Source organism: Scyliorhinus canicula, chromosome 1 (assembly GCF_902713615.1).
Source record: "Scyliorhinus canicula chromosome 1, sScyCan1.1, whole genome shotgun sequence".
In the NCBI taxonomy this organism is placed as follows: Eukaryota; Metazoa; Chordata; class Chondrichthyes; order Carcharhiniformes; family Scyliorhinidae; genus Scyliorhinus; species Scyliorhinus canicula.
In genome coordinates, this window is record NC_052146.1 from 60,383,477 (window position 1) to 60,409,824 (window position 26,348).

General features: G+C 45.6%; 1 protein-coding gene across 2 annotated transcripts in view; it reads left to right on the plus strand.

Moving 5' to 3' along the window:
* The window catches only part of srrm4 (serine/arginine repetitive matrix 4), a 458,400-nt gene extending 436,514 nt beyond the window's left edge, over positions 1–21,886 (plus strand). For both annotated transcript variants that reach the window (XM_038791318.1, XM_038791327.1), the window contains exons 11-13: positions 8,953–9,063; positions 14,816–14,950; positions 18,800–21,886. In XM_038791318.1, the coding sequence (XP_038647246.1) occupies positions 8,953–9,063; positions 14,816–14,950; positions 18,800–19,085 (532 nt within the window). In that variant the 3' untranslated portion in view covers positions 19,086–21,886. The remainder of the gene's footprint in view (positions 1–8,952; positions 9,064–14,815; positions 14,951–18,799) is intronic.
* Positions 21,887–26,348: the final 4,462 nt, after the last annotated feature.

Sequence of the window (26,348 nt, forward strand, 5' to 3'; positions counted from 1 at the left end):
GGAAATGAGGCTGTGACAGGTGAGGACCCTCAGATGATTGTTATCACTAAGGAGGCAGTGATGTCAAGCATATGGGGCTAAAGGTAGACAAGTCTCCTGGCCTTGATGGAATGCATCTCAGAGTGCTAAAAGAGATGGCTAGGGAAATTGCAAATGCACTAGAGATAATTGACCAAAATTCACTGGACTCTGGAGTGGTCCCGGCAGATTGGAAATTAGCAAACCTGACACCACTGTTTAAAAAAGGAGGTAGGCAGAAAGCGGGTAATTATAGGCCAGTTAGCTTAACTTCGGTAGTAGGGAAGGTGCTGGAATCTACCATCAAGGAAGAAATAGCGAGGCATCTGGATGGAAATTGTCCCATTGGGCAGACAAGCATGGGTTCATAAAGGGAAGGTAGTGCCTAACTAATTTAGTGGAATTTTCTGAGGACATTACCAGTGCGATAAATAATGGGGAGCCAATGGATGTGGTATATTTGGATTTCCAGAAAGCTTTTGACAAGGTGCCACACAAAAGGTTGCTGCATAAGATCAAGATGCAGGGCATTAAGGGTAAAGTAGTAGCATTGATAGAGAATTGGTTAATTAATTGAAAGCAAAGAGTGGGGATTAATGGGTGTTTCTCTGGTTGGCAATCAGTAGCTTGTGGTGTCCCTCAGGGATCAGTGTTGGGCCCACAATTGATTCACAATTTACAAAGATGATTTGGAGTTGGGAACCAAGTGCAATGCGTCCACGTTTGCAGACGACACTAAGATGAGTGGTAAAGCAAAAAGTGCAGAGGATACCGGAAGTCTGCAGAGGGATTTGGATAGGCTACGTGAATGGGCTGGTGTCTGGCAGATGGAATACAAAGTTGACAAATGTGAGGTTATCCATTTTAGTAGGAATAATAGCAAAAGGGATTATTATTTAAATAATCACAGCTCCAGGGTCCCAGGTTCGATTCCGGCTTGGGTCACTGTCTGTGCATCCTCCCCGTGTGTGCGTGGGTTCCTCCGGGTGCTCCGGTTTCCTCCCACAGTCCAAAGATGTGCAGGTTAGGTGGATTGGCCATGATAAATTGCCCTTCGTGTCCAAAATTGCCCTTAGTGTTGGGTGGGGTTACTGGGTTATGGGGATAGGGTGGAGTTGTTGACCTTGGGTAGGGTGCTCTTTCCAAGAGCCGGTGCCGACTCGATGGGCTGAATGGCCTCCTTCTGCACTGTAAATTCTATGAAATTCTATGATATCTATGATAAAATATTAAAACATGCTGCTGTGCAGAGAGACCAGGGTGTGCCAGTGCATGAGTCGCAAAAAGTTGGTTTACGGGTGCAACAGGTGATTAAGAACGTAAATGGAGTTTTGTCCTTCATTGCTAGAGGGATGGAGTTTAAGACGAGGGAGGTTATGCTGCAATTGTGTAAGGTGTTAGTGAGGCCACAACTGGAGTACTGTGTTCAGTTTTGGTCTCCTTACCTGAGAAAGGACGTACTGGCGCTGGAGGGTGTTCAGAGGACATTCACTTCGTTAATCCCAGAGCTGAAGGGGTTGGATTACGAGGAGAGGTTGAGTAGACTGGGACTGTGCTCATTGGAATTTAGAAGGATGGGGGGGGGGGGGGGGGGGGGGGGGATCTTATAGAAACATATAAAATTATGAAGGGACTAGATAGGATAGATGCGGGCAGGTTGTTTCCACTGGCGGATGAAAGCAGAACTAGGGGGCATAGCCTCAAAATAAGGAGAAGTAGATTTAGGACTGAATTTAGGAGAAACTTCTTCACCCAAAGGGTTGTGAATCTATGGAATTCCTTGCCCAGTGAAGCAGTTGAGGCTCCTTCATTAAATGTTTTTAAGATAAAGATAGATAGTTTTTTGAAGAATAAAGAGATTAAGGGTTATGATGTTTGGGCCGGAAAGTGGAGTTGAGTCCACAAAAGATCAGCCATGATCTCATTGAATGGCGGAGCAGGCTCGAGGGGCTAGATGGCCTACTCCTGCTCCTAGTTCTTCTGTTCTTATTTCACTAATAGCTTAAGATCATGAGATCATTGATAAAGGTGTGGAACTGAACCTTACACAGCAGCACATTCCAAAAATCAATCCACTGTCTCTGCTAAAATGTCAGATTCTGCACAGTTGGTAGCACCCCTAACTCTGAGTCAAAAGGTCGTGGGTTCAAGCTGGACTCCAGAGACTTCAGCACATACACTTGGCTGACCCTCCTGTTCAATACTGAGGGAATGCTGCATTGTTCGAGATGCAGAGGAAGGAAATGTTAAACTGAAACCCCAACTGCCCTTGCAGGTGGACATAGAAGTTCTCATGGCACTGTTTGAAGAGCAAAGGAGGTTCCTCCATGTCCTATCCTGCACTCATCTGTCGAACCTCAAATAAATCATTATTTATCTATCCCAGGCTGTGCAATCCAAACATACAAACATACGTATTAGGGGTCGGAGTCGGCCATTCGGCTCTTCATTCGCCATTCAATAACATCATGGCTAATTTGATTGTGACCTGAACTCCACATTCCACCTGTCCCCAATAACCTTTGACTCCTTTGATCATCAAGAATCTATCTACCCCTACCTTAAAATACTAATTGACCCTGCTTCCACCTGTCTTCGGGGAAGAGAGATCCAAAAATTCACAACCTTCTGTGAAAATAAATTACTTCACATCACCGCCTTAAGTGGGAAGCCCTTTATTTTCAAACCTTATCCCCCCTAGTTCCCGCCTTTTCCACACCCTTTCAGCCTCCACCTTGGCAAGTCCCCTCAGAGACATGACAGGGTGGATGCTAAAATAATGTTTCCTTTGCTCGTCAAGTATCTTATGCAGCATCCAAACCAAAATCTATTTTCGAAAAAAAAACATACTTCGGAATATTCAGGTCATGGTATCCAAGTTCAATGAGAAAAAAAAAGTAAAATATTGTCAGGTTTCTGAAAGATCTAAAGACATTTTATAAAAGGCACATGATTCTCCAATTATTGATCTTTGCTCTGCTGATGGAGAACTATTGATAAAAAGGGGAATTTAAAAAAAAGGAAGCCTTGCAGTCCCAGAACAGCCGATCAACTCTACATATCAGTTCACGCACTTATCATACCAGGAACCTGTTTGAAGTACGATCAACTGTCAACACCTAAAGGAGACATAGTTTAGCAGTTGAACCCTAAACAATACAAGCATTAGCAAGGATCTATTAATTCCATGGGCCTCTTTTCTTCTCTAGGTAGCATCCAGGATTATTAAGGGTTGAGTCATGGCCATTGCTGGAAGTTGTATGACCGGGAAGTGTACAAGTTTATCTCAGGCGGAGCAGGGATTGAATCCTCCTTGGCATCATTCTCATCGACATACTAGCCATGTCCAACAGGTCTAACTGGCTGCCAGGTCTCCTTTAACTTTAGTTAAGAGAAAGGCAGTAATCGGTCATTGCTTATTCGTATTCTCGTTGCACCGACTATTTTAGTCCTGAGGGACAGTGCTCTGAAAGGTACAACTTCAGAACCAAGCTCTTTGCTTTAGTTTCCTTCCTGGTGCTGCTTCAAATCAAGGCTGTGCAGCCATGATTCCCACTGCATACAGGGGTGGAATATGGCTCCTGGCATTTTTCATGTTCTGTAGACTGGCTGACATGAATGATGAGCTACAGAACATGTATTTTAAATAATTCATCATTTAACAACTGTGTGATAAGATAACTAGGATAAATAAAATAATAAACGACTAACACTCGCTAACTATTGTAGAACTATTGCAAAATACGTCTATCCTCCAGCCGACCTACTTCCAACTCCCAGACCACAGGGTCACGTGGTGGATTTACACTGCCACCTAGTGGTCGGAGGTCGTGCATAACATTATGTACAAGCTTGCTTTATGCATATCATCACAACCCCTTGCCTTTGGAAAATGAATTTATTTACATATATTAAATTACTTTTTTACATTTCACCATGATATGCAAAACTATTTACATGTTCAAAATGTTTTCCAGTCTGTCGCAAGTTCAGTCTTTCTGCCTTGCGCCTTATCATTGTAGACCTGCTCAGTATCTGCTGAACTTGCAAAGGTTCTTCATGTTCTTTCGTGTTTGTTGCTTGAGTTTGATGTTCTTCATGTACTGATGTATCATCCTCTTGTTGTATTTGTTCAGTATGTTCATTCAGATGTTGTACGACTGTTGCATGCTTCTTCTGGTGGTTGCATCAGAAAATGTTGCCGTACTTTGAGCAAAGCTCTTCTATTCCTTCTCAAGACAGCACTTTCATCAGTAATAATGAGTTTGGATCTGCTTGTCGCACTACCTTTGCCTCTTTAGATGATCCATTTCCTTTGGAGTCTTGTATCCTCACCGTATCCTCTGGCTGCAGAGGTTGAAGTCTTTTGGCAGACCTATTATAGAATCCCTTCTGCCTCCTTTTCTGAGAGGCCAATTGTCTTGTTAATGAATAGTTCACGGGCACATGGGGGAAACAAGGTAGAGTTGTTCACAGTTGCCTGTTCATCAACATTTGAGCAGACGAGAGGCCATTGACCAGCAGTGCCGAACGATAGCTGAAGAGCGCAAGATATGTTTCATCGTGACTGTCCAGCGGCTTTCCTTAGGATCTGCTTGGCGATATGCACTCCCTTTTCAGCCTTGCCATTCGACTGAGCGTAATGTGGACTGGAAGTAACATGTTGGAAATCATACTACCGCACACCTTCTGTCCACTCTTTGCAGTCAAAACAAGCACCATTATTGCTCATGACCATATTTGAAATGTCGAGTCGTGCAAAAATTTCTTTGACATTCTTAATAACACATCGTGCTGTGGTATTCGACAACTGCGCTATCTCCAGGTAGTTAGAAAAATAATTTATGACCAGAAGGTACTCTTTTCCATTTAAATGGAAAATATCTATGCCAACCTTCTGCTACGGAGTTCCAACATTGTCTGCACTATAGACTTGTCGCACTAGCTGCAGCTCCTCACAGGCCTCAACTCCAATTAAAGACTCACGGTCCGCCGCCACCACAGAAAACCTCAACTTGAGAATTTTGTTTTTGACATCGACATCAAGCTCACATGCTCCTAACAACGAAATTTCATTACCATTGTAATCTCTCAACAATACCATTCTGTTAACTATTTCTGGTTGAATCCAAAGCTTTTTTACATCAGACAGGTTGATGAGATTATGAGATTGTCCCTCACACCAGCGTCAAGCTTGACTGTTATCACTGTGTCACTTATCTTTAATGGCACTGTCCATTTATCTTTAGGATTATCTGCCTTCGATTCACTATTTCTGCAGATTGGTACAAATATATTGGGCGGGATTCTCCATCCCACTGCCCCACCGGCAGCAGCATTCTCTGTCTCGCCAGCTGGCTAATTGGGTTTCCCATTGTTGGCAGCCCTACGCCATCAGGAAATTTCTAGGCTTGGGTGTGCTGCTGAACCAACGGAGAATCCCGACAGTGGAGAATCCAGCCCCTTGTTATTTGGTATGACTTGAGTCTCCTTGTCTTCGCTGAAGATCATGGCTGCAAAGAATGTTTCGTCAAAGCACAATTCATCAATAGCCTGATACACTTTGTTTATTTCGGCCACCTCCTTGAATAATGTTGGGTTGCAAAATGATTCTTGCCATTACAGATAGCGCACGTCTTTCCATAAGCAGGGCATTGCCGTGGCAAATATCGTTTGCCATATCGCAAACATAAAATGGAGGATCGGGTCGGCTTCTCAAAATAGTCGCCCGCACTGGGAGCATGTTTCTTATTCAGCTGTGTCACCACACTGATGGTGTCTGCCGCCTCTTCTGCCTTCGCGCCAACATGCTGGAGATTCAGCGTGCCGAGCTGCTTTGCTGCAAGCTCACTAGCTTAACCTATTTGAATCACACTTCCATGTTGCAGGTCTGTTTCTCGCAGAAATCGCTTGCGCACTTTAGCATTGGAGATTCTGAAAACTATCTGATCGCAGATCATTGACGACTGGAGAGTGCTGAAGTTGCACGTCTGCGCCTTCAAACGCAAGTTAGTGAGGAAGCTATCAAATGCCTCTCCCGCATTCTGGGTGCGCGTACGGAATATATAGCGCTTGAAGGTTTCATTTTTTTTAGGGACGCAATGCTGATCGAATTGTTCAAGAACTTCATCGAAGCTTTTGCTGTCAGCCTCGCTTTCAAAGACAAAAGTGTTGAAAATTTCAATTGCTGGGGGCCTGCTTCAGTCAATGCAATACGCTTCTCATTGGGCTGTGCCTGCACACCAAGGACTGCAACAAAGAGTTTAAACTGTTGCTTAAACACCCTCCAATTCTTGTCTACATTACCGGTAATCTGAAGCTGCTGAGGTGCCTTGATGCCTTCCATCCCAGCTTCAAGGTTTTACCACACGTTGAGCACCAGGTGCCAGTAGCTAGCAAGATGAGTAGCAAGGATCCGTATCTTCCTTTTCCTTCAAAATTATCTTTTCATACAGAATCTTCGAGATCTTAGTAAATCATCAATCTTGGTACTATGTCATAGATACATAGAAGATCGGAGCAGGAGGAAGCCTTTTGGCCCTTCGAGCCTGCTCCGCCATTCATCACGATCATAGCTGATCATCCAACTCAATAGCCTAATCCTGCTTTCTCCCCATAGCCTTTGATCCCATTCTCCCCAATTGCTATATCCAGCCGCCTCTTGAATATATTCAAAGTTTTAGCATCACTACATCCTGTGGTAATGAATTCCACAGCCTCACCACTTAGTGGGTGAAGAAATGTCTCCTTATCTCAGTCCGAAATGGTTTACCTTGAATCGTCAGGCTGTGACCCCTGGTTCTGGACACTCCCATCATTTGTAACATCTTCCCTGCATCTACCCTGTCTAGTCCTGTTTGAATTTTATAAGTCTCTATGAGATCCCCCCTCATTCTTCTGAACTCCAGCGAGAACAATGTCAACCTAGTCAATCTCTCCTCATATGACAGGCCCGCCATCCCTGGAATCAGTCTGGTAAACCTTTGCTGCATTCCCTCAAGAGCAAGAACATCCTTCCTCAAAGAAGGAGACCAAAACTGCACACAATACTCCAAGTGTGGCCTCACCAAGGCCCTGTACAATTGCAGCAACACATCCCTGCTTCTGTACTCAAAACCTCTTGCAATGAAGGCCAACATACCATTAGCCCCTGCATGCTTACCTTTAGCGAATGGTGCACAAGGACACCCAGGCCCCGCTGCACATTCCCCTCTCCCAATTTACAACCATTCAGGTAGTAATCTGCCTTCCTGTTTTTGCTTCCAAAATGAATAACCTCACATTTATCCAAATTATACTGCATCTGCCATTGATTTGCCCACTCACCTAACCTGTCGAGATCTTGTTGTAGGATCCCTGCATCCTCATCACAATTCACCGTCCCACCTAACTTGGTATCATCTGCAAACTTTGAGATGTTACATTTTGTTCCCTCATCCAAATCATTAATATAAATTGTGAATAGCTGGGGTCCCAGCACTGATCTCTGTGGTACCCCGCTGGTTACTGCGTCTTACTGGTTATAGTCTCGTGCAGCCAGATTGGCAATGATTCCCTTCTCATTACACAGTACCCAGTGTAAGACTGTTCTGTCTTCTGGCTAAAATCAATGATAAACGACAGAATATCTTGTTTAAATAATTTATTACTTAACAACTGCTTGATAACTAGGATAAATAAAATAATAAACTATTAACACTAATTTACTATTGTAGAGCTGCTGCAAAATACATCTATCCTTCAGCATGACTTACGCCCAACTCCCAGATTCATTGGGTCACGTGGTGGGTTTACACTGCCACCTAGTGGTCGGAGGTCATGCATAACATTATGTTCAAACTTGCTTTATGCAAATCATCACAGTATTTAGTTATAATTGGCAGCCAAACCATGTTGGTCCTTAAAGGTTAAATCATTCATAGTAAACATAGCACAGTGGTTAGCATTGTTGCTTCACAGCACCAGGGTCTCAGGTTCGATTCCCAGATTGGTGCAGTGTCTGTGCGGAGTCTGCATGTTCTCCCCATGTCTGCATGGGTTTCCTCCGGGTGCTCCGGGTTCCTCCCACAAGTCCCGAAAGACGTGCTGTTAGGTGAATTGGACATTGTGAATTCTCCCTCAGTGTACCTGAACAGGTGCCGAAATATAGCGACGAGGGGCTTTTCACAGTAACGTCATTGCAGTGTTAAAGTAAGCCTACTTAGAACATAGAACATACAGTGCAGAAGGAGGCCATTCGGCCAATCGAGTCTGCAGCGACCCACTTAAGCCCTCACTTCCACCCGATCCCCGTAACCCAATAACCCCTCCTAACCTTTTTGGTCACTAAGGGCAATTTATCATGGCCAATCCACCTAACCTGCACGTCTTTGGACTGTGGGAGGAAACCGGAGCACCCGGAGGAAACCCACACAGACATGGGAAGAACGTGCAGACTCCGCACAAACAATGACCCAGCGGGGAATCAAACCTGGGACCCTAGTGAAGCCACAGTGCTATCCACTTGTGCTACCGTGCTGCCCGTCAATTGTGACAATAATAACGATTTTGTATTATTATAAGGGTGCCATCGACAACATTCCATCAATGTAAAACTGCTTTCAATCTTTGAAATGTAAAAGCCCCCGATACTCTCTGCATTCTTTTATTCTGGAACTTTTGAATATGCCTGTGATATAATGGAGGCAGACTCCACAATGTCAGCAGTCTTGAATCACCCAGCAGAATCCATTAAGAAAGCAATTTTGCAATGAAATGCAAAGAGAGCACCAGTATCAAGCCCCTGTATATGGAACATTTGTTGTAAAATGAATCATCTCACCAACTTTTCAACTCCAGGCATGGTTGTGGCAGTACATTTTCTACTCAAGCCCACAGACAAAGATAGATAGATTTACAGTTGGATATAGAGGCTGTTCCTTTGTGCTTGACCAGGTCCTCTTCACGCTCTCGGAGCTACTCACCAAAGTCAAGGAGGAGAAGCCCAGGAAGCAGGAGCTCACGGTCACGACGCAGTCCAAGTTATTCAAGATACAGCCCACAGAGGTAATGATCTTAAGGAGTCATTTTGCGGGTTTGAGTTTCCTGTGTCCGGCTTTGTACAAGCAGGCAGCACAGAGGCAATCCAGGCATGCAGGACAATGTACCGTGTTTGTAGACTGAACGATAGGTAGAAAATCATTTGGTCCACCACCAAGGTAATTTCCCCCAAATGCTGACAGGTGCCCGGTCGAGTGATGCTCTGCGCAATCTTGGAGAACAATCGCTCGAGACGTTGGTCTTCTCAAATTCCATTTGGTTAATGCAGAAACCAGTAGTGAGGCTCAAGGACCTTTGTGATGTTATTGGTTAAGCAATGGTGCAAAGGTGTTTATGTGACAGAGGTTCATTTGGCACACAGTAAATGTAAGTAACTGTCAGATCTGTATCAGTAAAGGATGCATGTTTCCTTAGGAGAGACTACGCTACATTGGAACTGTCAAATTTTGCAACACATTTTTCATCAGTTTATATATAATTTCCACCCAAATTCAACAATAAAAATAAACACCAGAGCCTACTTACCCCACCTCACCTGAAGCACCGTGGGTCATCTCTATCCATCATTACTGAGCAAAATTAATCCTTCTGAGGGATTTCACCCTCTATGGAACATTCTTGCTTCTGGTTAGCGGCAATATTGTCAGTCTTTCAGTGGGATTCAAAAGGGATTAGCCAGTCACATATAATGAATGAACAGCTATTATCTTGGCTGAGTGTTTTCAAATCTCTTTGGGGTCTATTATGCTCCACAATTCGATATGAAATTGTAGGGTTTGATTCATACTGCTAGATATGGAGCATTTGTTGTCCTGTGCTCCAGGCATAAGAAGTGCTTGTTAAGTACGTACTTCATTGTACAGCTATTTTAATTCTACCTTGCAAGGACAGATTTCCTGTTTAGAGCTTAGCTGTAAACCGTCATATCATTGGAGCACACATTGGAAAACAGAGCACGGAGAATCGTCGGCCTTTAGTGCAGGCCATGCATTGTCCCCAGGTGTGCCTCATCCATATGATCCTTTATATCCAAGTTCCAAAGGAGAAGATCCACCCCCAGTTTCTCAATTATTAGCATTGGAACTGATAGATAGAAAATGACCATAGTCTATCTGGTTCGCCTTCAACCATCCTGGCAATTATGTGATTCAAAGATCCTGGAATCATCGACGTATCATGGAGATCAATTAATCAAAACAGACTCAGATATGACATAAGGTAAGAAGGAGATCTTGGAGCTCAGAAGTCCAAGCGTATTTGTGCCTCCCAAGCATGTTACACCTACCACATGCTATACTTCAAATTTCAAAATGTTATTTTTTAAAAGAAATGTAAGTTCAAATTTACATTGGCGAAGTTACAGAGCTTTTAGATGGGTTGCCTGTAGTATCTCGGGGCAAATATAAGGATGTGGAAGCATCCGGGATAGTGCAGGAAATAGTCACAAGAATGGTTTCAGTAATTAGGAATGCCAGCTTAGAGAAACTGGGGGCTGGATTCTCTCAGTCCATGCCAGGCCGGAGAATTGCCGCAACTGGCGCGAATCGTGCCACGTTGCCCCGACGCCGGGACGCGATTCGCCGGAGAGTCTAGAACATAGAACATAGAACAATACAGCACAGAACAGGTCCTTTGGCCCTCAATGTTGTGCCGAGCATTGTCCAAAACCAAGATCAAGCTATCCCACTCCCTGTCATTCTGATGTGCTCCATGTGCCTATCCAATAACCGCTTGAAAGTTCCTAAAGTGTCCGACTCCACTATCACAGCAGGCAGTCCATTCCACACCCTAACCACTTTCTGAGTAAAGAACCTACCTCGGATATCCCTCCTATATCTCCCACCCTGAACCTTATAGTTATGCCCCCTTGTAACAGCTACATCCCCCCGAGGAAATAGTCTCTGAACGCCCACTCTATATATCCCCCTCATCATCTTATAAACATCTATTAAGTCGCCTCTAATCCTCCTCCGCTCCAAAGAGAAAAGCCCTAGCTCCCTCAACCTTTCCTCATAAGACCTATCCTGAAAACCAGGCAGCATCCTGGTAAATCTCCTTTGCACCCTTTCCAATGCTTCCACATCCTTCCTATAGTGAGGTGACCACTATATGTGGGCTCACCAGGGTCATGTATAGTTGCAGCATAACCCCGCAGCTCTTAAACTCAAGCCCCCTGTTAATAAACGCTAATACACTATAAGCCTTCTTCACGGCTCTATTCACTTGAGTGGCAACCTTCAGAGATCTGTGGACATGAACCCCAAGATCTCTCTGTTCCTTCACATTCCTCAGAACTCTGCCGTTGACCCTGTAATCCGCATTCAAATTTTTTCTACCAAAATGAACCACCTCGCACTTATCAGGGTTAAACTCCCTCTGACATTTTTCGGCCCAGCTCTGCATCCTATCAATGTCTCTTTGCAGCCTACAACAGCCCTCCACCTCATCCACTACTCCACCAATCTTGGTGTCATCAGCAAATTTACTGACCAACCCTTCAGCCCCCTCCTCCAAGTCATTAATAAGAATCACAAATAGCAGAGGACCCAGCACTGATCCCTGTGGTACACCGCTGGTAACTGGTCTCCAGTCTGAAAATTTTCCATCCACCACCACCCTCTGTCTTCTATGTGATAGCCAGTTATTTATCCAATCGGCCAAATTTCCCTCTATCCCACACCTCCTTACTTTCTTCACGAGCCAACCATGGGGAACCTTATAAAACGCAAATCGGCGCCATTTGTGCCGGTGCGGTCAGGGGCCGCTCTACGGGGCCTCCCCCGGCGATTCTCCGCCCGGGATGGGCCGAGTGGCTATACAAAAAAACACGAGTCCCGCCAGCGAAGTTCTAACCTGGTCTTACCCGGCGGGACCTCAGTGCGGAAGGATCCGGGGGCGGCCTGTGCGGGGGGGGAATGGATTGTCCGACCCCGATGGAGGCCTCCGCTGTGGCCTGGCCCATGATCGGGGCCCAACGATCGGCGGGCCGGCATCTTAGGCTGGGGGTCTCCTTTGTTCCACGCCGGCCCCAGTAGCCCTACACCATGTTGCGTCGGGGCCGGCGTGGAGAAGGGAGACACCATGCATGCGCGGAAATCGCGCCAGTCCCACTTTGCATGCGCGTGTTGGCGCCGGAGCCACTGCGCATGCGCGGACCCCGCGGTGCTCATCTGGCGCCGGGATCGGCAGCTGGAACGGTGTGGGTCGCTCTCGTGCTGTGCTGGCCCCTTGTCAGGGTCAGAATTGCTGTTCCTGAAGTCACGTTGACGCCGTCGGGAAACGCGGTTTCCGTCGGGAAACGTCGGTGTCAACACTTAGCCGCAGGATCAGAGAATCCCGCCCAAGAGCTATTATCCATGAAGAAAAGGGGATTAAGAGGAGATTTGATAGAGGTGCTCAAAATCATAACGGGGTCTCAACAGACGGGATAGGCAAATTGTTCCTCTGGCGGATGGATCAAGAACCAGAAGGGAATGATTTAAGGTGATTGGCAAAAGGCGGAATGATGACATGAGGACAAACTTTTTTTACACGCTGTGTGGTTAGAATCTGGCAATGCTTTGCCTGAGGGTGCGTTAAAAGCAGATTCAATCAAGGCCGTCAAAAGTGAATAGAATGACCACTTCAAGTGAAAAAATTTTACAGGGTTCTGGAGAAAGGTGGGGAAGTGGGACGAGTGAACTGCTCTTCTAGAGATCTGGCACAAACACGATGGGCCACAGGTCCTCCTTCTGAGCATTAACCATTTTATGATTCTAGAATTCTATAAGGATTCAATTGTACATGAGAAGAAATTTGTTCATATAGCTAACGGAGCTGCACAAACTGACATTGATTGACCGGGGAAAGCGGTGCTTTTCAATTATTATCAGTGAAGAATGCTGTGCAGGTAATGGCCCACAGTGCTGCCTGTCCCCAGGGAATCAATGTAAATCTGCATGGTGCTAGCACCACATTAATGTGGTGCTACCAGGGGCTGGTTTAGCTCACTCAGCTGGCTTTTAAAACAAACCAAGCAGGCCAGCAGCATGGTTCGATTCCCGCACCAGACTCCCTGGACAGGCGCCGGAATCTGGCGACTAGGGGATTTTCACAGTAGCTTCATTGAAGCTTACTTGTGACAAAAAGCGATTTTCATTTTTTTATTTTTCATGAATTTATCACCCACAAGGTTTTATTGCAATACCAATGGAGGATGGACCCTCAGATCTCCCACTTTTCCTTATATTCACATTTCCCTCCTTTAAGAAATTTGATTTTTAGGGTACGATTCTGCAACCGTGTTGCACCCAGCACGGAACTGGGTACAACAGGTGAATCCAGCAAGAGCCCGAAATTGGGCTCGGTGCTCGGTTCTCGGCCGATTGCAAGTCACCCGACTCGCTCCACCTGCCGCAACCTGGATCATACCCTCTTTGGGCATGATCCAGACAAGCATATTTAAATGAGCCATCAGGCTCATTGAAATACCTGGGCACCACTTTCACCCAGCACCCAGGAGTCAACAATCATGTTGGCTAGACCTCGACCAAGCACCATTTAGCACTGGTTTCCACAAATGTGGACCAGGCGTGACCTTAGCCTGGCACTCCCCTGGCATCTGTGAACCTTGGCATTGCCAGCCAGACACCCCCACAGTGCCACCTGTACACCAAGGCAGTGCCACCTTGCCTGGGTGGCACTGCCAGGGTATCAGGCTGGCAGTGTGAAGGTTCCCAGGTTGGCACGACCATGGGTCGGGCTTGGGGTGGCTTGCCCATTAGAAGGGGGGGTTGGTGTTCCAGGGGTCACTAGAAGGTTGGAGGAGTGAAGAGGAGGTGTCCAGGAAGGGGAGGGCCTAAAGGTGGGGGGGTGCAGAGATTGGGGTACCTAGTCAAAATGGCATCCCAATCTGTGAGGGTCTTGCTGGCTTGCTTAGCTCCCCAGTGAAGGAAATCAACTAAAGTGTGGCCTTGGTGGGGACAAACTCGCTGAGGACCAAAAAGAAACAGCAAAGTACCGGTAGATAGTGGGGTGAATCTCGGCACTGCAGCCGCCATGAAACACCCCGCCAAACGAGGCCGAAAATGGACTTTGTTTCATGTCCACTGAATCATTCTCTTAGTATTTTTTCATGACTTTGTTCTGTCTTTTCTATTCTCTTTTCATGCATTTAAGACTTTAAGATGACCTTTTCACTTCAGCCTTCCTGGTCTCATTGCCTTTATGGTGCTGCCACTCAAATGGTTGACATCTGATTCCTTAAGGCCATCGATTCTGGTGAAGTGTCTCAGCTTAGGAGATACCTTTTCCTTTCAGTCAATGATCAAACTGTGGAGCACTTCCAGCATTTCCTATTGTGAAGATTTTCTACAGTTGACCACCTGCCATCCATTTTCGTCATAGGGGCATGCGCCATCTTTCCACTACTGGATAATGAAAACTGACAGATAATCAAGAGTCCCACATTTTAACCTTGCATGTCTGCTCCAGTAATACTCCACTCAGGAAATCAAGCACAGTTGAAGTAGCAAAAGAAATATTGTTTGGCTTTGTTCACCAAGATGAAGGAATGAAATACACGTAACCAAAAGGGCTATGAGGATCCTTCTGCACAAGGCTTTGTCTTATGAAAATTCTGGTAAAAGATTGAAATGTTGGATAGTGTAAATGTGGATAAAGGAAGTTCCACTGAATTGCTTTTAAACAGCAAAAAATTGTTTCATCACTTTTGTGCTTCCGTTTTTAAAAGTTATTACTTTAAATTGTAATTGAACAGGAACCATGACCGGGATCGTAAGAACTACAGCTCCAGAGACAGAGAGTCCAGGAGACGGCGGTCCCGTTCCTACTCCCCAATGAGGAAAAGGAGACGGGATTCCCCAAGCCATCTGGAACCTCGAAGGATCACCAGGTCAGTAAAACATGGGTCCATAATTAAGGGGCAATTATTTTCGCCCGGTCCATTTATTCAATATTAACAATTAGGAGTTTCAAATTTGGAATATGCTTTGCATATCGCCAGCTAGATTCTTTTTCCAAAGAAGCTTCTTAAAGCCATTTAATCTCACCCATCTAGAATGCCAACTCCCAAGGGCAGCACGGTGGCACAGTGGTTAGCATGGCTGTCTCATGGCGCCGAGGTCCTCGGTTCAATCCTGGCTCTGGGTCACTGTCCGTATGGAGTTTGCACATTCTCCCTGTGTTTGCGCGGGTTTCACCCCACAACCCAAAGATTTGCAGGGTAGGTGAATTGGCCACGCTAAATTGCCCCTTAATTGGAAATAAAATGAATTGGATACTCTAAATTTATATTTTTTAAAAATAGAATGCCATCTCCCCATTACAGAGTTCAGCTGCTCCTTAAATGATTCCAGTGTCCGCGAAAGATACCTCTTAAGCTGAGTCCCTTCACCAGAATCGATGGCTTTACTCACCCTTCTTGGTAACATGTTCCGTCTGCTGATCGCCCTCTGTGTATAGAATTACTTCCCAGAATTTAAAAATTCTCAAACTTACGCCTGGCAGGCTTCAAGCAGTGCTCATTTTCCCTGCTGCCTTGTAGACATAGACATGGAATTTACAATGCAAAAGTAGGCCATTCAGCCCATCGAGCCTGCACTGGCCCTTGGAAAGAGCACCCCACTTAAGACCACACCTCTGCCCCATACCCGTAACCCAGCAACCCCACCCAACCCCTTTGGACACGAAGGGCAACTTAGTATGGTCAATCCACCTAACCTGTACATCTTTGGACTGTGGGAGGAAACCCGGAGTACCCGGAGGAAACCCCACGCACACACTTTTTTAAAAAAGTATTTTAATTTAAAAAAAATAAATTTAGAGTACCCAATTATATTTTTTTCAAATAAGGGGCAATTTAGCGTGGCAAATCCACCTAACCTGCACATCTTTGGGTTGTGGGGGTTAAACCCACAGAGACATGGTGATAATATGTGCAAACTCCACACGGACAGTGACCCAGGACCGGGATTCGAACCCGGGCCCTCAGCGCTGCAGTCCCAGTGCTAACCACTGCGCCACATGCCGTCCCAACCCATGCAGACTTGAGGAGAACATGCAGACTCCGCACAGTCACCCAAGCCGGTAATCGAACCTGGGACCTTTGAAGTGACAGTGCTAACCACTGTGCTACCGTGCCGCCCACTGTGTACTATGAAATGAAATGAAAATTGAAATGAAAATCGCTTATTGTCATGAGTAGGCTTCAATTAAGTTACTGTGAAAAGCCCCTAGTCGCCACATTCCGGTGCCTGTCCGGGGAGGCTGGTACGGGAATCGAACGGTGCTGCTGGCCTGCTTGGTCTGCTTTAAAAGCCAGCGATTTAGCCTGGTGAGCTAAACCAGCCCCTGGTACTAGGTGAACTTCAGGGTGCACAAGGTAACCACTCTCTTACAAGGAAGCAAAGAAACTCAGCTGTCAAAGCCCCCAGGCTGCCCTCATAGGTCATTATAGAATCATGTTGAAAGTTATAGTAACTACATAATATTCTCAAAGAATACCACATATCTCATTCTTGGCCAGTCGTACCTTCAGCAGCCTCAAGATATCAATCATCCCAAATTTAAAAAGCAAGTTGGCACCTACATTTCTCATGTTTGAGAGGAAAATTGGAATTGAAAAAAGAACAAAGAACAATACAGCACAGGAACTGGCCCTTCGGCCCTCCAAGCCTATACAGGCCATGATACCACCCTTGGCTAAAACCCTGAGCACTTCTTTGTACCGCATCCCTCTTTATCCATGTATGTTTTGAGATGTCTTTTCAACGCCGTTAATGTATCTGCTTCCACAGCCTCCCCTGACAACGCGTTCCAGGCACTCACCACCCTCTATGTAAAAAACCGGCCTTGCACGTCTCCTCTAAACTTTGCCCCATGGACCTTAAACCTATGCCCCCTGATGACTGACCCTTCCACCCTGGGAAATAATGCCTTCCCATCCACTCTATCCATGCCCCTCATAATATTGTAGACCTCTCACACAAAGTGTTTTCCTACAACACTGAAAAACAAGTTTTAAGGGGGATATAGAACATAGAACAGTACAGCACAGAACAGGCCCTTCGGCCCTCAATGTTGTGCCGAGCAATGATCACCCTACTCAAACCCACGTATCCACCCTATACCCGTAACCCAACAACCCCCCCCCCCCCTTAACCTTACTTTTAAGGACACTACGGGCAATTTAGCATGGCCAATCCACCTAACCCGCACATCTTTGGACTGTGGGAGGAAACCGGAGCACCCGGAGGAAACCCACGCACACACGGGGAGGACGTGCAGACTCCGCACAGACAGTGACCCAGCCGGGAATCGAACCTGGGACCCTGGAGCTGTAAAGCATTTATGCTAACCACCATGCTACCGTGCTGCCCCAATGATAATGAGTAAAGTCACAGCCTGATGCAGTCCTCTGACTTTTAGATGTATGTCCCAGATTCCACCTCCAGCAGGAAGTCAGACTATTGAGCCAAACCAATCTGCGTTGGTGTTTATTCACCACATGAACAGTAGTCCTGACCCCGCTTTCCCACCCTGTTCCCTTGGCTCTGTGCTAAGGTGGGTGATTTCAGCTGCGTCAGCAAACACAAGACTACAGTTGGCCTCAGTACTCCTGAACTTGTGAAAGGAAAGGGTGCCCCCCGAACTTGTGAAAGGAAAGGGTGCCCCCCCCGCCCCCACACATACACATCCAATTACTATCCTGTGTGACGGAACCATCAATTCATGAGACACGTGCTTTAAGATATGAACAGTGGTTTTAATCTACTTACTACAGAGCCAGCCTGTTACCCGTTGAACTCTCGATGAACTGCAGGCTGGCTCTGGGCACGGTTATTTATACAGCAGTCTTGGGGGAGGTGTCGTGGGCGGAGCCAAGGGTGGAGCTCTGTACAAACTCCTGAGCATTCCCAGAGCTACTCCCCCTAGTGGTCGGATAACGCTACTGCGCTTACAATGGTATTGGTAAATACAGTGTGAATTACTAAGTTACATTCACCACACTGTGCGGGTGCAGAGCTCTGCTATGGTGCCACTTCAGTTGACTGGCTCATCAGCACCAGTTGTCTAGGCCTACACAGGATGGGTGGACACAGGTAGGGTAGCTCACTGGGCTAAATCGCTGGCTTACCAAGCAGGCCAGCAGCACGGTTCGATTCCCGTACCAGCCTCCCCGGACAGGTGCCGGAATGTGGCGACTAGGGGCTTTTCACAGTAACTTCATTGAAGCCTACTCGTGACAATAAGCGATTTTCATTTCATTCAGAACCTCAAGTGAGGAGTTGACACATGTGGTGAGGGGATGGAGGGGTGCAAGGAAAGGAAACATCAGCAAAAAAATGGAAACCAATTCAAAGAAGTACTTTGCGAATGTTAAATAAGGAAAATAAGCTGTGTTTCAAAATGGAGTGTTCTTGAAATTGAAGCAAACTGCAGGTCCCTAAGTGAGGTCTAAAAATGGAATGCTTGAATGGTTGCCAGATACTGACTAAAATTTAACATGGGGGGGAATAAAAGACATGGGGAAATACATTTTCTGACTGTTGCAGAACATGCCTGATATACAATTGTCTTGATAACAGTGGAACTGAATATGAGGTAGATGGCATAAGAGGGAATGTTGCCTGTTGTGTCACTACCCATGCCAATTCCTCCCCGTCTTTGATAGCCACTAACATATTGATGATCAACAAGCATAAAGAACACAGCCTCTTTTTTTATCTTCTTTATTTATCAGTGCTCGAAAAAGGCCCATCCCATACTACAGGCCCAGCCCTTCATCTTCCAGCAGTGTCAGCAGCTACTCCTCCTGGTACAGCAGCAGGAGCCGGAGCAGAAGTCGGAGCCGGAGCTGGAGCAGAAGCAGGAGCTGGAGCCGGAGCCAGAGCTACTCCAGCAGGAGCCGGAGTCGCAGCCTCAGCAGGAGTCGCAGCCGGACCCGTAGTTCGCCCGGACGGAGCAGCAGCCGCAGCAGCAGCAAGAGCTACGATTCTGCAGGCAGCTATGAGAGCCTACGGCGCTGAACCCTCCCCCCCCCTCCATCACCACCACAGTCTCCCACCACCATCCCCACCGCTACCCTTTCCCTGCTGCCTACTTGCAGATTGACCTCTGTGTTATTTTGGTTTCCCACTGTTTAAGTGACGTGTGGAATCTGTTGCGTGCGAATGTGTCACAACACACGCTAAATAGCCAGACAGACAGACTCAAATTTCTCCATCTACTTCTCTCACTTTAAAGTGAAATGAAATTCTTAGATGCTTTCCTTTTCTTGAAAAAAACCCTTATGCCAAATTTGGAGCAAAATAACTTGGAGCAATTTCACAATCATGCTTTGTTGGTTGGATCTACACAATCATGGGTTGTGTAGATCCCAGTGACTCCGATACAAAGGCTCGCTTGTATAGAAGTCAGAACAGCAGCAGTTCAAACTGAAAGTTGTAGCAGCCCAGCAGGTGCACTGTGGCTATTTTCAGAGAAAGCTTAGGCCTTGGCTCACTGAGGTGACGAGTCAGATTTCGTGTCAGCACAGCTGAAACATATCTTTCTGCCAGCAACCCCCACCCCAACCCAACCCAACCCTTCCACTGCCCTCACCATTACACTTAGAGACGCTCTGTGCACCCATTTATCTTGGATTCAGGATGTCTGCTTGACGACAGACATGAATGAACTCCCCATTATGGGCGCAGTGCGCACTCTTCCAAGTTGCAGGCTGGGTTTGGCAGCGTGATACCACTAACACTCCCCGCCCTAGTGGAAAACAGCCCCAGTTGTTAATTAATAGATATAATTTCAGGTTCACTCATAGAATGTGACAGGATTCACAGAGACAAGCCTACGCTTTACTCCACAGTGCTTGTCTAGTGTGTTTACTGTCCATGAGCAGATTCTAGTCAACCAACACAGCTTGTTTAAAAAAAAGTCAGAACAAATCTGGACATGTGCAGAATTATGGAATAAGATGCTTAATCGCCAAACACGTGAGCTATGGTATAGAGATGTGCACTACATATCCTTTGTAATTTGCGAGGAATGAGGTACATTCAGTGTTTATCTCCTGGACGTTTCCCTATGTAGACTTAAAGTCCTTATTAGTAATTGTTCCTTCTGCAAACTGTGACTTTTCCATCCTACTTTTTTTGATTATTGGGGAATCAACATTGATAGACTAAGACCATGGCCCGAAGCACAACAAGCTGCCAATATTTAAGAAAATTGGAAGGAAAGTGAGACGAATCAGTCAGCAAAGAGTAGGTCACAGCACGCTGAGCTTTTAAAAGCTGGTAAATAGTAGGTGGAAGAGAAGGATGAGTGAGGCGAGCAGTTCCGTAGTTTGGAGGATATGAGAAACATTGAGTTAGAAGGTGGACTTTGATTTCAAGAAAGTTAAAGGAGGCAGAGATGTGTCCAGGATGGCACAACCAGTGCAAAGTTAATACATTTCCTTTGTAAGACTGAGTTAATTGGATTCAGAACCTTAAATGAAAATAATTTCATTTCATCTTTAATATGTATATATGTATTTTAAAAGCAAAATAAGAGTGAACTACACTCCAAAGCAGATTTGGTTTGGTACAGGACTCACTCTAAAAACAAAGTGTAAAATGCATTTGGATAGTTTCTAGCCAGGTCCTTCTGATCAAATAAACGTGCACCTAATCAGACACCAACGAGCACAAAGTTGGTGATCTTTTCCAGAGAGGCCACTGCTGGCTACTGTAGGAAGTATACACGAACAGATTGCACTGGTGCAGATTTAGGTGTTGTTCAAAGACTCGATCTCCATCCAGCACACTCTTGTGGGAGAGTGAAGTGTGTCTGGCTGGCCTGTACCTCACCTGGGAAGTCTTTGTTGCTGATTCCGAGTGCCTGCAATGGTGAAATGTTATGCTCACCAGCATGTAGATCCCTCGCTCTGATGGGCACAAAATTCGCAAAAAAAAAAGAGCCAAGGTGGCAATGAGCCACTGAGTGAAAATAATCTTATCCTACAGATTCGTATATAAGAGCACCCCTCGATGACCTTTAGTAAATTATTGATAGACTTTTAATATTGTTCCTTCTTTTGCACTCCTACAATATTTATTTCAATTCCATGTCTAATTAGCAAATATACCAAAACTTTTTCTGCTAATTCTTGATCAATTGTATTTTCACTATGCACTGTAAATATATTGATAAAGGTCAATACTGTACCCAGTTATTTAATATTTATTTGCCCTATTTATTGAACTTATTTATATAGAGTAGGCAGCAGAGCCTGTACTTATGGAACTGCCATGCATAGTGTGAAAAATCTAATTGTTTTTTCTTTTTTTTTCTGGTAAGCCATTACATACAAGACTTTGTGAAACTGTGTTAGTGCTCAAGGGCCTATATTCAGAATATTTTTTTGGAAAGATCTGAATTATATGAACCTCCCAATGATAAATTATAGCTGCCAAAAAAAATGCATTGGTGAATGTTCAGTATTATCACTGTAGCTAGAATTATCAGTCACGTATAACAACTATCGGTGTGTTTGTATTCGTCAGAACGCTTTCAACCCAAATAGTTTTTGAATGTCTTAGAACAAATGAAATAGGAAGAGCAAGGTGGAACAGACAGCATACTTGCTCAATAATGTCGGTTGAAATCTAATTCCTCGATCTCCTCTTGCACAGGGACTGGAGGTGTCTGTTAATATTACTGTGCCAGCTCTTTTAATCATTCTGTGAAAATAAGATATATTCTTCATGACATTAGTCTTCCTGATGCATTTAATTTGTGAGCTTGTAAAGCAAAAAGTGTTAAAAGAAAAATAAACATCCTTACTTGAATTTGAGTCTTGTTTCATGTTGTTGATATCCTAACTTTCATACAAATCATATACCCCATCATTAGCCGCATCTGCCAGCAGTTGATATTGTACCAATACTATTTCAGGTGGGCTACATGAGGAGTGCCTGTGTTGTTGCACTACCCATAGTAGAACACACACCTCTTGAGTCAGAAGATTTGGGTTCAGGTCCCAGAGACTTTAGTGCAAAAATACAAGCTGATGTTTCAGAGTATGACTGAGGGAGTGCTGCATTGTTGGAGGTGCCATCTCTCAAATGAGAGGTTCAACCAAGGCCACCATCTTTCCTTCCAAGTGTACATAAGTGATCCCTGTCATAATATACACCAGTATATCATGGTGCAGACACACACTAATGGATACACACAGGGACCAATCAACATGTACAAACACCGCAGCCAATCACCAGTTAGAATATACACACTATAAAGGCAGAGGGCACCACGGTTCCCGCTTATTCGGGGTGCTGCCTCTGAGTGTAACAAGAACTCATCCAGCCCAGCACAGACTCACAACACGTGCTGAGAGAATCAACTGGTTCAGACAAGGCTTAGGTCTCTAGTTTAAGTTAGCATCATTTAGACCTACAGTCATGGTGTGTTAGTTAGTTAGAAGTAGTTAATAAAATTGAGTTGAACCTTCATCAGTGTTGGAAGTGTCTGTTCATCTCTCAAGTCTACACTAGCCAACACTTCAATCCCATGGTACACAAAGGTGAGCAAGGGATTTCTCCCCAGTGTCCGAGCCAATGTTCACCGCTCAATGGACATCACTCAAATAGATTGATCAGAAACTGAACTAGACTAGCTATGTAAATACAGTGGCTACAAGAGGGGTGGGGGGGAGACCATGGGCTCTGATGCCACTCACTTTACAATCCATCTTTTAACCTGTTTTCCCGGCACATATTCGTCTAATCCAAGGGCTAATACTTGGTGGTATGTCCCTGGATCAGTATTGGAGAGAATATGCCAAAACTCGTAAAGAAATCCGGAAGTAAAGGGTGCAGTCAGATTTAATGGGAGTGGAGCCACCTTTCAATATAACAACTTGATTCTCAAGCGGTCTCTCAACCCAGCACTCTGGAAGGTATTGAAAATCATGACTGCAAACATTATCCAAGTAATAGATCAAAGCCTTGGCTCACTGACACAAAATTGAAGTGGTCATGAGGCCGAGCTGCAGAATACTAATGAGAGGTTTGATCAATCGGAGGAAGGAACCCTGAACTTTGAAAATGTTGCTTCCTCAGCTGAAGCTCATATTCAATCCTTGGAAAGCCAGCTTTGGGGAATGTCAGAAATCCTGGCTCTAGTTAGGCACCTCCCTCGACTAGGGAATAAAATTTGACTCCCGTTTCCCTGTTGGCTCTTTTCTTTGCCTCCTTGTTTAGCAGGTTGTCTCCTGATGGTAATGACAGTATGGCTGTAGGGTGCTGGCTGTAGGGTTAGCCCAACAGGTCCTCACCTTTGTTGAGGAATGGCCCCTTAGAACTTTTGTAGTCATGATTGTTTTGTATTTTAGTTATGTTGGGGCCGCTATGTTGTTGACTATATCCTGCATTGGTACAGACAGGTCTTTTATCTGAGAGAAGAACATGGTCGGGATTTTCTGGTATAACTTGAGATGGGGAGGGGTTTTATGGCACACATCCGAATGTGGCTCAAAAATCCTATCCGACTGTTTTTCTGGTGGGCTATATTCAATGGCAGTAACTAATTTTAAACTTTTTTTTGGAATGCATGGAGAATTCATCGCTCTATCAAAAGGAAAAATATCCTGGGCTGGATTCTCCCAAAATGGGTCTATGTCCCCACGCCGGCGTAAAAACGCTGGTATTTTACTCTGAAGATTCCTGGGAAAAAGTGGAGCCGATTCACTGACTTCCAGGGGGCTAGCAGGGACCCAGAGTAGTTCACACAGCTTCAGCTGCGGATACGGGCCCCCGCACTTCCGGTTTGGAGTCTGCGCATGCGCACGGCGGCAGCCTCCAGTGGCCGCGCCGAGTGCCATGGTGGACTCAGACCATGGAGGCAGACAAAGAAATTAGAGCCCCCCAATCGGCCGCACGCTCAAAGATCTGACAGTGCTGATCTCGCCCCCGGCCGCCTATAAGACCCCCTCCCAGTGTCCGCCCCCACCAGGGAGGCCATGGACTGAGTTTGCAGCCGTCACGCGAGCATCCTGACCGGCGATAGGTAGTTAGAACCATGCCGTCGGGAACTCGGCCGGTTGGGAGAGGAGGATCGCTGGGCGGGCCTCTGGCAATAGGCCCCCAGCCGCGCGGAGTACTCCGCGACCACGCCGATTCTCTTGTCCCTGAGAATCGCCGGACCGGCACCAGGCCCGATTTCAGTGTAAAATTGGATTCTCCTTTTTTTTTTCTGAAGGAGAAAGTGGACTTAACTCTATTGCAAAAGACTCACTTGGATGACAAGGGGCACTTAAAGTTAAGGCGGGACTGGGTCGGGCAGGTCTGTTTTGCTTCTTTATCGAAGAGCAGCAGGGGTGTGGCAATTCTGATCTACATGAATGTCCCCTTTAAGATGGAGAATTATGTTAAGGGTAAGGGTGGCAGGTATGTGATCAGTAAGGTGCTAGTGTATGGAGAAACGGTGTCAATAATGAATATGCATGGCACGCTGTATTACTCCTGGTAGTTTGTCACTCAGGTTTTTTTGGACTTTGCAGAGTTGGCTGCGGCTAATTCATTTGTGGGCGGAGACTTTCACTGTCATCTGAACCCCTTGATGGACAAGCTCCCAGTTATTAGAAATTCCCCCACTCTACAGGCTAGAACGTTGTCCTCGGTCTATGAAGAGTGGGATACTTAGATTCACGGATGACTTTGCATCCTATAGAGATTTTACTTTTTTTCTCAGCCCTCAACAGGGTCACACTAGAATTGACTAATTTTTTTGTGTCTGAAGCTATCCTGCATCAAGTTTCCTCTTGCTGTACAGGTAGTATTGTACTCTCTGACCATGTCCTCATTTTCCTGGAGTTTTTGCTTGCGTTTTTGCCCCCTTGGTCGAGCTCATGGTGCTTTGAAGCCTCCCTGCTTCGGGATAAGTCCTTTACTACATATTTTAAGAAGGTGCTTGAGTTTTACTCAGCTAGTTCCCCTTCTGATGTGACTCCTTCCACCCTGGTCGTAATAATGTGGTTTAGTTGCATTGTCCCTCTTTCTGGCAGTGAGTATACCTGCATGATGCAGGCCTGTACTGGCCTTGGCTTCTTCCCTGAACATCATGTGTTTTGCCTATTTCTATAACTTTGTCTTCGCTGTGCCCTTTGCCAGTCTCGCAAACGTACATCGTCTGGCAGCTGCCACCTTCCGGGACATGTTTCATCGCATTCTTGGGGCCGTCATTGCATTTCCTTGACTGCCGGGTGATGCAGGTTGAGCTCCGATATTGTAATGGACTATCTGATATCTTACTGACACAAGCACCCTCAGCTGAGGAATAGTCATTGTTACACAAGGTCCGTCCCCCTAATCAGAGGATATTGTTGCCTGGCCCCTTGTAGCTCCTTAGTCCCCTTTTCTGCATTTTCCAGTGATAGAGCTATTTCAATTACTTTTCTTAAATCCAGGTTGGGTTCTGGCAATCTTTTGGGGGTTGTCAATTTATTGATTCCTCATACCGATCTGTCTCGCAACATCTTGTTCAGGGCTGGTCCCAATTTGCAATGTTCTGCCAATTTTCAGGATCTGACCAGAAATTCATTGACAGGTTTCCCTGGAGTTCTCGCTACTGTGTTAAAGTACATCTCAATTAAAACAGAGGACTTCAGATCATTGTGGTTTTTTTACCAAGTCTACTAATTCGTTGAAAGTCTTCAAGTCAGGGATGTCTGGATAGATCAGGCTTTTTATCACACGGAATGTCAAGGCCCCAAATGCTGTCAGTAAGATCACTTCCTGTTTTTCATCGCCCTGAATATTATTAGCCTGGAAGAAGTAATGCACATACTCTGTGTATTGGGCCCAGTCTTCTCAGCCTACATCATACGGTTCAAGATTACCAAAGGGAGGCATTTATTTTTCTAACTTGAGAAGCTGCTTGTTCTCGACAATGAAGGTTGTTCAGAGAAAAAACTTGTTTACTCCTCATCGCCATGTAATAATCTCACCAGGGCCAGTTTTCCAACACCACATCCTTTTATTTACATAACAGAGAAGACCGCAGCCACGACTTACAGTGCACAAGTCCAAGCCCGAGGACCTGCAGAATACTGGTCTGGTGGATGTGGTAATCACCACTGTTGTATATATTAGGAGAGGTGTGGTGAGGCCTTGTACTACAGGTACATGGGTAGTCCCTGCCTGCTGGCTCCGCCCAGTAGGCGGACTACAAATATGTGTGCTCCCCGTACAACAGCCATTTTGCCAGCTGCTGTAGGGGGCCACACATCTTAATGCAATAAAGCTTCAGTTGTA